The following is a 13,079-nucleotide window of genomic DNA, read 5'->3' on the forward strand; positions in this document are numbered from 1 at the left end:
ACATCAGTGGGAAAATGTAAACCCAGAGAGGAAAAGAGGCCTGCCCAGGGGCGTACTGGGACATTCCCAAGGAACGTGAGTTGGTGACAGAGCCAGGCTGAGGGTGCGTGAGTTCTGGTCCCAGCCCAAAGGAGAGCCTCCTTCAGCCCTGTTCCCATGTGAGGAACTGCTGAAGTGGCCTCTTCCCAGGCCACCTCAAAGACGCCGTCTCCACCTGGCTCGGCAACAGCCAGTGAGGGGTTGAGGCCCCCAGTCCAACAGCTGTGGGGAGGCTGGCTTAGGAAGGAAGCACCCTCACCTCCTCTGAGTCAGAAGAGAGGCCCTGGAGTAATGGATGGCCACTTTGCAAGCTTGCCCTCTCTGGGCATAACCTACTCCTCTGCAAAATGGGGCTAGTGTTTGATCTCCAGCCTCCCAAAGGTGCTGTGAAGATGAAATGAAAGGCTTTGAGACATCTGTGGCCTTCCCTGGGGTGAGGTGATGCAGGAAACAGAGGTACCAGGCCTCCCGATACCTTGGACACCTTGGGGCCTAAGATGCTGTTCCAGAGGCTGACCTCTCACAGTAGGCCAGTTCCTAAAATGGTCCTAATGATCCTCTGTTACACAGGGTCTTCATACCCTGTGTAACCCCCCTCCTCCCCCGCCACTTCCTTTAGTATGAGCTGGACCTAGAGACTTGCTCCCAAGGAAGAAAATACAGCAAAACTGATGGAATGTCACATCTGTGATTACATGTGTCACATCTTATAAAAGACTGTGACTTCTTGCTTGCTAGCAGACACTCTCTCTTGATGGCTTTAGGAAGCAAGCTGCCCTAATGCGGAAGCCCACGAGGTATGGAACCGAGGGTAGCCTCTGATCAGCCATCAGTGAGGAATGGAGGCCCTCAGTCCAGCAGCCCGTGAGGAACAGAATCCCACCAACAACCACATGAGTGAGTTTGAAAGCTCACTCCCCCAGATGAAACTTCAGACGAGCCCCGGCCAGCGTGTTGATCATCGTCTGTGAGAGACCCTGAGCAGAGGACCCAGCTAAGCTGTACCTGGACTCCTGACCCACGGATGCTGTGAGATTAAAAAATGGGTGTTGCTTTAAGCTGCTAAATTGTGAAATAATGTTACACAGCAAGACATAACTAATACACCACCACACTGGCGTACACACACAGGACAGTAGGGACCTCTCTTCAGGCCAGAGAGACAGAGCCTGTGGACAGATCTCTGCCCTACGACCCCCGCTGCTGTGAGCTTCCTTCTGGAGACCCATCCTTGCTGTGCAGTGTTGTAAGGAGAGGACAGGCTCCCTGCTCTCCACTGGGCAGACCCGGAAAGTGGGTGGAGCTGACCCACTTCCTCGTGGAGCCATCACCCTGGGTACTCTCCAAAGAACAGTCCTGCCAGAGCTCTGAACCCCAGGCATGTCTGGAGCAAACGTTCCAAAGCACACCCGCATCCGCTTTCTCCCTTGCTCCTCCTAAAACCCTAGGAAGGGTGGGGAGACCGCACCAACCATCTCTAAGACCAACAAGAGATGTGCTGGGTGAAGGCTCAACAGACCTGAAAGGTGTTCGTGATCATACCCATTTTACCAGTAAGATTTACTGTTCAGCTCGCTATCTAGAATTATTCAGTGGCCGAGGAGGGATGTGAACCCAGGCTGTCTGACTCAAAGCCCGAGCCGGTTCCACTTGTTTTACAAATGGGAAAACTGAGAAACAGAGAGTTTAAGAATTCATGATGGCACCCACAGGCAGCACCCCCCCCCCACCTCGCCCCGCCCCAAATCCTTCCTGGACAATCTGTCACCAAGGGATCAGGAATTGGAGTTTTTAAAGATTCAAGGGGGAGGAAAGACAGGATGGAGCAGGTGCTCGTGGGAGCCATCGGAGCCCAGACCGGAGCTGCTCCCACTAACCCGAGAAGAACCGGCCTCCCTCCCCTTCTCTATCAAGTCATTGTGCCAACCAGCAAAGTTGAATTATTAAAACTCCCTTCTGGGGTACCACATGGATTTTTCTCCACTGAGACTCAGAGCAGAGGGGTGGCCCCTCCTACCACACAATATTAAAATGTCAGGAGTTTAAGGCTTGTGTTGGTTGAGTCATAAGTTATCAGCACCCAGTGAGGGCCGACAGAATGCCTCCCTTAAATTATTAAGCAGAAAGCGTCAGACTGTAATATTTTGCTAAACCAAAGTACAGACACAGACAAAGATGTCATTTCAATATTTGAAACCAGCAAGTTTAATTTAAAATAAGAGCAAACCAATAAGCTCAGAACATAGCGGCGTATGAGAGGAAAATTATACTGAGAGAGGGAAAAAAGTGGAAGGACTTAAGAAATTTATAAAAGTAATCTCCAAGTGGAAATTAGAAATCAAGGCCTAGAAACAGAATAACACAAAAGAAATATTACTGTCCACTTTCTAAATCAATATAACACTGCTCCACGCTGGAATTACCATGGTAACTCAAGTAAAAAGAATCAAGCAATTCTTATTATTTCAAAATAAAATCACAGCCTGAAGCCTGGGTTTTATTACAACCACTGATAGATCGCTGGCTTGTATTTATCTGAAATATTGCTTTTCAATCAGCTGGTTTATGAATGTACACGGGCCTCTCACCAGCCCACCTACTGCCCTGCTTTGAGGCAAGGGGCTAACCAATGAATTGATTCTCGCCTGGCTGCATCTGCATGTATGTCCAGGTTTCAATCAGCTCTGGGAACCACGGAGCTTCACGCCCCTTCTAACCGATGGGTGGCTTTGCAGGACAGAGGAAAAGCCAGAGAAGGCAGCAGGGACTGACCTCACTGTGGTCCCCCTCCAGGCTCGCCCATGGAGGAATGGGCCAGGGCTCTGATGTCAGCCCCCAGCAAGTGCCCCAACAGCAAGCCTCCCTCACCCCCACCCCAAGTCATCCTCTTGCTGGCTCCACCCCTCTCCCATGAGCTCCCCCTACCCCGAGTGTCCTTCTCCCCCATCCCCAAGGCTGCCAGCCACAACGGGGGAGCTGGGAGCCGGCAGAGCACAGAGGAGAGCAGATGGCCTGGGTTCCCAGCCCAGCCCTGGACTTGCGAGTTGTGAGACCTGCACACGGCACCACATCTCTACCTCTTCCCCTATCCACTCCCTTTGCAATGTGACTTTTCACCTCCTTCCTTCAAGGATAGAATCTGTTTCCCCAACCCTTGAACTTGGGCTGGGCTTGTGATTTATTTTGGCCAACAGAATGTAAAGTGACAACATCCCAGAGCCAAGCCTAGGTCTCAAGAAGACTTGCGTCCATTCTCTCTCCTGGACCTGCCTCCAGCCTGAGAACAATCTGGAAAAGCCTGCTGGATGATGAGGGACAGTCTCGTTACCCCCAGCATCCAGTTTGATCAGCCATCTCCCAGGTATGAGTGAGTCTAGTCGAGACCCGAAAAACCGCTTAGCCAAGCCCAGCCTACATCACTGACCCACAGGTTCGAAAGCTCAATAGATGCTTGTTGTTTTGAGCCTCTGAGTTTTGGGGTGGTTATGTAGCAATAACTAACTGATACACATGCACAGTACAATGCTCACTTTTAACTAAGGGTTCACTGAAACAAGAATTGTTGTGTAAAGACTGAGAGGCCGAAGCCAAAGAGATCATCCGGTAGCTGTGTAGAGAGCACTGTCACTTCACATAGGCATGAGGCTTCCAGGCCTATCAAGTGTGTACATGGACATGAGGTGTCAGTTAGGTGTTGCTCCCATTGTAGGGATGTGAAAACTGAGGCTCAGGAAGTTGTCTGAAGTCACATAGTAGTCAGCTGGGACTAGAAGCCAGGTCTCCTGACTCATGCTAGCAGGCTACACCTGAAGACAGTAGGCCATTCAAGAAAGCCCACTTAGGAAGGGGCCGGAGGTAGAGCTAGGGGCCCAATCTGACCCGGTAGGCCTGCACTCTGGGGCATCTGCCTCGGCTTCCTGGACCAGCCTGCTTACTCTTCTCTACCATCTGCTTTTAATTTGCCCCCAGTTATGTCAGCCACTGTAGGCTCCTGCCTTAGCCAGAACACAAAATAAACATACTCCAACCACTGAGAGATGAGCTTCTTGCTACGTTGGGTGGATGTGACTCTGAGCAGGACCTGGAATGATCTGTAAGAGGCTTTGACCGCCTGTAGGCTCCTACGAGGCCAATCAAAGGGGAGAGGATGTGGCAAGGGGACAACATGAGCAATGGTATAGAGGCAAATGCCAGGTCTGCATGGGACACAAAACTAGAGTGGACATATCAGACCTGCCCAGCTTAGTGTGGCAGCAGGTCTCAGGCAGAATGTCAGGGTAGCAGAGGCTGGGTCCTCTGAGAGGAGGTAGATGGGATGGGAGAAGGGTGGTGGCAGATCAGAAAGAGCTGGGTGCAGAGTCCCGGATGAATGCAATCCAGCGGTGTGCGGACAGATCGCTCACAACTGATTCTCTGGGGAAAAAACCCTTGATCTGTAGTGTGTGCCAATTTCCGTGGTGTTCATACTTCCACCATGGCTGATGTCAAGCTACCCATGTGATATCACTGAACTCAGAGCTGGGAAGAGATGTGCAAAATCAGCTCTTGCAAGCCAGTGCAAGTTGACTCCCCTGGTGTAGTCCTATCTTGAGTACAGACCTACCAGGAAAACTCACTCTAGCAGCACCACGAAAAGTTCAGCCTGAGGGGGGAAGGATGCCCTGTGTGCCTCAATGTCTTTCAACTTCAGGTAGGGCAGGCAGGCAGCAAGGGCTACAGGCCACATGCACCTCTGGGGCTTCTCCAGTCTGTGAAGGCTCAGGCCACGTTAGCAACCATCAACGCCTGCCAGGAGGACCTACATCTGAGGACAGAACCATGTGCCCTGGGCTGTCCGTAGGGCCATGAGTAGGATGCCCAGACACATGGCCTTGGTCCAACTGACATTTCTCCTCATCGGAGATTTCTACCATTCAGCCTTATCATGTTTTGGGTACAGGCAGAGGGCATGGAAGCCGGGCATGGAACACTGAAAGATGCAGAAGCTCTGGGCTCTAACTCCCTACATAACCCTGGGCAACTCTCTTGCCCACTTTGAGCCTCAACCATGCCCATATAAATGGAAGGGCTTGCAAAGAGTGATTTTGGAGCCCTCTTCCCATGGTGCTACCCGCCTTGGAAATCTGGAGAGTGGTTGAGTAGTGATTCTACCCTGCTTCCTGGACAGTGATGACTGATGGCCATGATGGATAAACTAGAAGAAGGAGGGTTAGGACCCAGTGCCTGGCAGTGAGCAAGGCACTGAACTGGGCACAGGACTATTTCAGATCATACTGTGGCTGTGTAGAGAGCACTGTCACTTCACACACACATGGGGCTTCCTGGTTTATCAAGGGTGTACATGGACATTATCTCATTTAGTCCTGTCGACAATCATGCCGGTTAGATGTGGTTGTTCTCACTGTAGAGAGGAGAAGGTACGGAGGCAAAGCACTCTCAGCACTGGGTGGGCACAGAACACAGGACTACAGTGGATGTGCTGGACCCGCACAGTTTAGCACTGCAGTAGCTAAACCAGTCCCAGTCCCATGGTACTTGCCACACTGGGGTACCCAGGTCCTTTGTTCTACTTTGCTCCCCAACTCCTTCCAAACTTCCTCATGTGTCTGATCGGGGTTCCTGGGAGGCCCTCTGGCCCCTGGAGATGGACCCCAACTACAGCTTTGGCCTCCTGGCTACATGCGGGCAGCTCTGCCCCGTGTCGATGCAGCTCTGGAGGGGGCCTGCACCTGCTGAGAACCCCAGCCTGGCTTGGGTCACTCCCCCATCAGCCTCTCCACCTCTGTCTTCTGCTCAGAAGGCCCAGCCAGGACTACTTCCCAGGTCCAGCAGCCTTGCTTGCCCCAGCAGCGCAGCTGCACTGAGGCTAAACCTCGTGTCTCCTTCGGCCACAGAAGGTCGGCCGCCAATGCTTGCTGGCAATCATCCATCTGTTCCAAGGGGGAGAGACCAAAATAGACCTCCCCTCGGTCCTACTCTCAGATAGGGCCTGCTGAGTGGTTCCTTAAATGGAAGTGGGTGGGGCAGCCGCCCCATCTGACTCTGGGACCTGGAGTTGGGTAGGAAATCAATTCTCAGGAGGGATGAGAGGCAGGCCCCGGCTCTAGAAAAATGAACATTTCCATGTGCTAAAAGCATCATTGTGGGACGAGAGAGAGAGAGAGAGAGAGAGAGAGAGAGAGAGAGAGAGAGGCAGTTCAAGTGAGTGGCCAGGCCAGCACTGAGCCCCGGCATGGAAAGGGTGAAGCTTTTAGGCGAGCAGCGGCCAGTGATCTCAGCTTCCCCCAGTCCTAATGCTCCCAAAAGGCTCTCTCCCACTCCCTGTAATTGGGCATCAGTAGTTAATGCAGTATTGACTGCATTACACGCTCCCGTGCCTCCCCTTGCTAATGCCAATTGCATCACCTTGTACAGTCACTGGCTTGCTTAGCCAATAGCCGTTAAAAGCAATCCAAATCATGAATCATCTGGGAAACTTTTAGCAAGACACTGCCACCCGAGGAGACAATTTACAGTTGAGTTAATCTGGGTACATTAGCGAGACACGGATTCTGGACGACAGACCAATTTATGTTGTTTCCCTGGCCCCCCCCCCCCGCCTTAGTTCTCTGCGTGGGCAGATGAATGGAAGAGCAGGGAACAGACAGAAGCACCTCCTTTTTCACCCCAGGCTCTGGGAGCGGGTTGGGGAGACCCATCTTTACAGGCTCCCTGCCTGGCTGAGTTTAGGCAGGAAGGGGACATGGCTATACGTGCTGCTCAGGTTTTGTGATGCCTTGTTTCCCTGTAGTGAGGAGGTGGCTGCCGCCCGGGCTGTCCTGGTAGGTGCAGATGGAGACCTTCCTCTTCTAGGCATACAGTGGGTGCCAGGCCTGGTCCCTACCCTGCCAGCCTCACAAGGCCTTTACCAGTCCTCAGCAGGCAGCAGTGTCCACTGGGCTCTGCCGTCCTGCTGATGGGCTGGGATCTGTAGTGTGGAACAGCATCAGGGCCCACTCCCTGCCTTCCCCCCAGGGCTGCGGAGGTCCTGGCCACAGGAGAGGCCGCCAGTACCCTCTGTGGTCCAGAGCATGACGGGACATTCTGGGAGGTCCTGCTGGTCAGGACCCAAGCACAGCTGAGAGCCTGCCCTCGTGGATGAAACGAGTCAGCTGTGGACGCTGCACTCATGGTAGTCACTAACTACTGAAGATGCACTGTCTGGTCCTCCTCAGCCCAACTCCAATATCTTTAGGTGTTTTTAACTTATTAAAAATGCCCTAGGAATTATGTCTGATGTTTAGTTCCACAGCCTGCCTGCTGCTTCCTGTGGTCACTCCAGCCCTCCTGCTGGGCCTCTGCAGAGGCAGCTTACACCCGGACCTGTCCTTCTGCAGCATGCACATGGGGACACCCCTTGGGGGTGCCCTTGGCATCCTCCCCTGTCCCTCACAACCCAAGGCTCTCACAGTTCTTGGGGCTGCTCAGACCCTCTGCTGCCTGCCCCTGCTCAAGGGCCTTTTCTCCTACAGCCTGAGGGCTAATTTGACTCTCAGGACGCAAGGCTGTACTCCCCTTGCACCCCTGGGGCTGTAAGCCTCCTCGGAAAGCCCACAGCCTGGTGCCAGCCCAAGAGCAGGTGCCAGGGGAAGAAGGGCTGTTTCTCCAGGAAAGTTGGAGCTGGGCTTCCGTTGCTGACAGGCAGGCCCGACGACATGTAGAAAGGCAGGACCCTGAGTTCCAGTAAAGTGGAGCTGCCTAGGCCAAGAGCAAGCATCCAAATGAAAGCAATTAATCTTAAAACCTGAAGTTTAACCGTTTGCAAAACAGATCTCTCCTCTCCTCTGTGGTGGCCCTTCACTGCTCGACCTAATGGATTACTTTATTAATAATGCACTGTGCTTAAAAGCAAAAAAAAAAAAAATTTTTTTTTCTGACGATTCAATACTTCAGAAAGTCTCTTAAACCCGTTGCTACGGCAAAGCGATTGATATTTTATTATCTTTCAGAAGTGCAACATGAAAGCCCTGCAGCCCAGCAGAGCAAGAGCTTTGGTCCTCAGCAGCTGGCGGACCTGACTTCAACCAGAGGAGCCCCGGCCTCTTCCGACAAGATGCTGTCAGGTGGAGAAAAGGCATTGGGGGTGGTTAATAGGAGCCTGAGTTCACGCTGCAGCCAGACAAAGGGTGCAGTCCGCAGCCCTGAGGAACACACCCCTTGGGGGCCCTGGGGACCAGTGCTGACTCCAGCCCAGACGGCCACCTGCTGGGAGGGCATAAGTGCAAGGAAGGATTTAGGCAGAAGGTGTGGGGGGAGGGGGAGTATATCCAGAGCCTTTCTCCCTCCCCCAACTGAAGGTACCACCTTCAAGGTTTCCTGGAACCAGGAGATGCTAGACTCCAATGGGGAGCGGAGGGTGGATTTTATGAGCAGAAAGGTTGCTTTTGGAAGACAGCTCTAGGCTGAGCAGGACAAGAATCAAATGGCTCCTCAGGACCTAAGCCAGCCTTCTTCCTTGTGCTGTGATGTGTCCCAGAGCTCAGTGACATCAACAGTACAAAGCACCATATGGTTTGGACTGGACAGGGTGGGGGACTTGCGGGGCAGTGCGAGCTCTCCTCTACAGGTCTGGTGAAGACTAGGGAAAATACATATGCCCAGGGTGTAGGCAGGAGATGGGCTAAAATGACCTCCAGAGAGCCATTCCCATTCAGTGCTCATCTGGAAACCTTTAGTATCACAAAGCCCGGGGCACTCTGGGTGCCTGCACAGAGTGCAAGACCCGAGGTGGTGCTGGTGGCGGCGTCTTATTGGCGGGAGACCAGTCTCCCTGCCTGAGGCCGCCCACGTATAGGGCCTGGGTCTTCTGGATTTCTGGCTTGGGCCTGGGGAGCCAAGCATGCTAAACAATCTCGGCTAAAGACATACCCTGATTTCCACAGTGGGAATTCCTCCAAACACCAAGGAAGGACCCTCTGCACTGGCTCCTCATTCTACCAAGAGGGAAAGTGAAGAGATGGGCATGACTGGTCCGAGATTACACAGGGAGTTAGTGGAGAAAGGAGCTAAATCAAGGTCTCCTCCCTACTTATCTGGCCTGACCCCAGACCCCTTCTTCTCTTTTTCAATCTGTACACAACTGCACCAGCCCAGCCCTCTGATGGCCCACATGGGGCTCCAGGGGAGGGGTCCATGAAGAGAGAAAAGCATGCAGGAGATGAATGTCACACCCCAGCCAGACCCTGGACAATGGATTCTTTTGGCCAGAGCATTTAGTTCCCCCTCCCTCTCTTTCCACACTCACACTGAGAAATGGCCTTGCGGGCCACAGGGCTCCGGCACATGCCACCCCCAGGCCAGATATTTTAAATGTCCCTCCCTGCTGGAGGTCTCAGAAGGTGGGAGCAGAGGTTAGGGGCATCAGCACATGGTGGCAGCAAAGTGAACATCCTGTGTGAACTTAAGTCACTTAACTGCAGATTTTCACCAAGTGACCATGTCAGTAACACCACTGACCTGGAGGGCAAGAGGGCACAGACCTCTACTACTCACTAGTAGAGGTCAGAAGATGTCACTCTAAGAGGATTTCCGCTGACTCACAGAAAACCCACTTTCTCAGTTCCTTACCAGTAGAACCCAGGTGATGGCGTGGGTGCTAACAATTACATTCACATCTTCCTCCCGACAACACTAACAAACTTAACAAACCAGGTAACCCTCACCTACAGGGCAGGAGGGCCTGGGACAGCCAGGGAACGGCCACTCTTGACCCTGAGGGCTGCCCTTGGGTCACAGGGCACCCCTGGTTTTACCCTCAAGGGGACTGGGTTCTCCAACCTCTCCTGCACATACCAGGACAATTACTGCAGGGCACTCCCAGTCAGGAAGGCTTTGGGGTGTGTGGGACCACCATGGGTCCCTCTGTTCTGACCTCTCGGGCGCAGCGAGGCTCCTGACCAGGACAAGTCCATGCCGCTCCGGCACTCGTGCTACTGGCCACGAGCGGGACACTTTCTTCCTCTGGGCCAAACTCCTGCCTCCGATTTCCAGAGACAGGGAGACAGTGGGAATCACAGGAGGCAACCCTTTTTCTCACCGAGCTTTCGGGCAGCTGTCTCCCCGAGGGTCTGGCCGGCCTTTCCCCTCGCCTGCCGGGCACCCGGCGGCCACCGTCTTTCCGCGCGCCCGCTCGCTGCAAGCTCTGGAGTCCGATTTCCCGAAGCCACTGATTTGCTCGGCGCTCAGCGCCTCTCGGGTTACGCGGGCGGCGCGAGGCTGATGGCTGCGGTGAGAGGAGCAGCCGCAAAGACGAAAACGCTCTACGTGAACCGCCGCTGCGCCGAGATCGGAGGGCAGCCGGAGCCTCCACGCGGCCCCGCAGAGCATCACACGGCCGGCGCACAGCTCGCCCTCCCGCGGTTCGGTCCGGCCTGTCCCGGCCCTGGGGCCGCGCAGCCCGGGGCTCCCTCATCTCCCCACGCCAGTCCCACTCGGTCCTCCCCCCGCCCCAGGCTCCAGCCCCAGCCCCCTGCGGACCGCCAGCCCGGCAAGCCCGGCACAGCCCGGCGTGCGCGCGCCGGTGTTCTGGCGTGTGTGTTCCCGCGCGCCGCGGCGGGGGGCGCGGGTGTGCGGGGTGTCGGGACCCCCGCCCGCCACCTACCGTCCTCCTTGTCCAGCACCATCATCTCGGGCGCTCCGTGTCCAGCCGCAGCTCGGCTCGGCCGGGAGAAGGGCGCCGGCTCCGGGCGCGCTTCGGCGGGGCGGCCGGTCCTCGGGCAGCGAGCGGGCTCTAATTACCCGCTTGCCCGGCTCTTAACCTAGATTGCACTCAGCTAGAATTACATTCAGGAGTGAAGCACTTCGCAGATACAAAAGCAGTCTCACCTACTTTTGTGCCTCAGAATTGCAAGGAACTATGAACTGCAATTTAGAGAGAGAGAGGGAGAGGGAGAGAGAAGGGGGAAGAGAGGATCAGAGCCGTTTCTTTGATTCTCACCTTCTAAATGGCTCAATTTGCCCAGTATAATCTGTCTTAATGTAATTGCATTTGATAGCTCATAACCCTGGCTCTGGCAACGACACAGCTTTCAGCCTCATAAAGTGTTTTCCCCTCGGATTTAATCTGAATCTCAATCTAAAATTATATTCAAAGAGATGGGGGAATCTCGGCGGCCGTCTCCCGCTGCCTTTCTCCCTCAATGTATGAGGTTTGCACTCCTGCTACTGAATAAATGCACACATTTCCCGAGGCCCCCCTCCCTCCCGGGTTAATGGGGAGTGGAGACGCGCGTCTGCCCGGCTCCGCAGCGCCGCCTGGAGGCCTGTCGGCCCCTACTCGGCGTGTGGCTCTGCTCAGGACCCAGGGTCCTCATCCCCAGTAAACTGCCTGGTGGACCACACCTGTCTGTCACTCCCACCCCTCAGCCTTGATTTTGCCCCCCTCCCACGGGGCAATCTTTCTCTGACCTTGTGCCCTCCCTTCCTACTTCCTCTGCTCGAGGTTTCTGGTTGCTTCCTGGATTGTTTGGCAAAATTAACCCTCTGCAGGGCACAAAGTTTCCCACTGTGTGTCCTACAGCACCACCTTTACCCCAGAAGCCCCTCCCAAGAGCATCCTGATTCCATAGAGAATGGGATCCTGTCTCAACTTCTCTCTGAGCAAGCACAGCATGGTCTTAAAGGTTTTTTTCATTCCACAACTATTTATTGAGCATATACTATGCACCAAGCACTATTTTAACGCCCTGGGGATATAGCAGTGAAAACAAAGATGCCTGCTATTGCAGAGTTGACAATTCTTGCTCTGTAACTCAGGAGGCAGGAAGGGAGACAGTGTTCATCTCCTCTCCCTCTGAACCCTGCTTCTTTCCCAGAGCCCTGGGTCTGGTGCCCAGGCTGCCTACTCCAGGAAGGCCACTCTTCAATATCGAGCATTATTTTCTTGACAGTACAGAGTTCCAGGATGGCATGAAAATCTTAATGGCTTTTCTCCAGACAGATGTGTCAGAGGCTCATCCCCGCAGTCACTTCTGAGGACTAGACCCAGGCAAGGAGAAGGAAGCTAGAGTCCCTGGAGGGGCAAAGGGCCACCAGTTGAGACTTCATCCCATCTCTGCCTATTACCAACAGTGGACCTTAGCAAGTCATTTTCTCTCCCCAGGCCTCAGTTTCCCTGTTTGTGAAGTGGGAGACCTGTTCTGCTACTCCAAGGTTGCTGTGGGGATCAGAGGAGATAATGCATGTGAATGTGCTTTGTGAACTGTGGCACCCCAGACAATGGAAGGGGACATAGTTGGTACAAAGGAGACTTGGAGGCCAGGTCATGCCCCTTAAGCCGTGGGAGGCCCCAGTGCAGGGTGCCTGACTGGGGAGGGGGATGGGGGAGTGGTGCTGCAGCCTATGGTCCTCTATTGTAGGCAGGAAAGTCAAGCTTTGAGAAAACAGAACAGAGGCTGCTTCTAATGAGCTGCTTCATCCGCAGCTCAGAGAGTTTCGCTTTCCCCTTCATCTTGAATACTTAATCCTAATAGTCCTTGAGTATATTTGATGTTAAATATATCATTTTGCTCAGACTCACCATCCCTCAGGACTGTGAGCTTGATCTCTCCCCTGTCACTGCAGTTGAACAGTACCCTGAGGGTCTGAGGGAGGCTTTGGCACTGCTGCCGCCGGCACATTTAGTGCCAGCCCCTCACCCCAGCCTGAGTGAGGGGGCCAGACAGTGTAGCAAGCACAGGGCCTGACAGGCTGGCAAGGGGTAGCTTCTTGCTGTAGACACCTCTGTGCTACCTGGAGGTATTCACTCCACAAGGGCTGCAGCCCTACTCCTGACCTCCAGGGCTGCTTCTCCTGACTTTCAGGGTCTGGCCCTGACCCACAAACCTGGACTCCATTATCTGGGGCCACTTGCTCACTCTTTCATCCATGTGTTGTGCTCAGGACTCCGTCCCAACACCAGCTCTCCCCAGCCCCCAGGGTGCCCAGTTAGCAGCCACACAGCCAGCCTCCCTCTAGGGAGTCAGGCGCCTTGCATGCCACCCCAGGGACTGGTGCAGCCTTGG

General features: G+C 54.1%; 1 protein-coding gene across 2 annotated transcripts in view; it reads right to left on the reverse strand.

The window, feature by feature from the left end:
- LMO1 (LIM domain only 1) overlaps positions 1 to 13,079 on the reverse strand; it is a 40,877-nt gene that overhangs the window by 25,396 nt on the left and 2,402 nt on the right. Inside the window, exon 2 of one of the 2 annotated variants that reach the window (XM_082627786.1) lies at positions 10,679 to 10,938. The exons of the other annotated variant lie outside the window; for it this stretch is intronic. Within the exon in view, the coding sequence (XP_082483912.1) occupies positions 10,679 to 10,703 (25 nt within the window). The 5' untranslated portion in view covers positions 10,704 to 10,938. The remainder of the gene's footprint in view (positions 1 to 10,678; positions 10,939 to 13,079) is intronic. 2 annotated transcript variants of the gene reach the window in all.

The sequence above is a fragment of the Mesoplodon mirus genome, assembly GCF_964341445.2.
Source record: "Mesoplodon mirus genome assembly, chromosome: 7".
Taxonomy (NCBI): Eukaryota; Metazoa; Chordata; class Mammalia; order Artiodactyla; family Ziphiidae; genus Mesoplodon; species Mesoplodon mirus.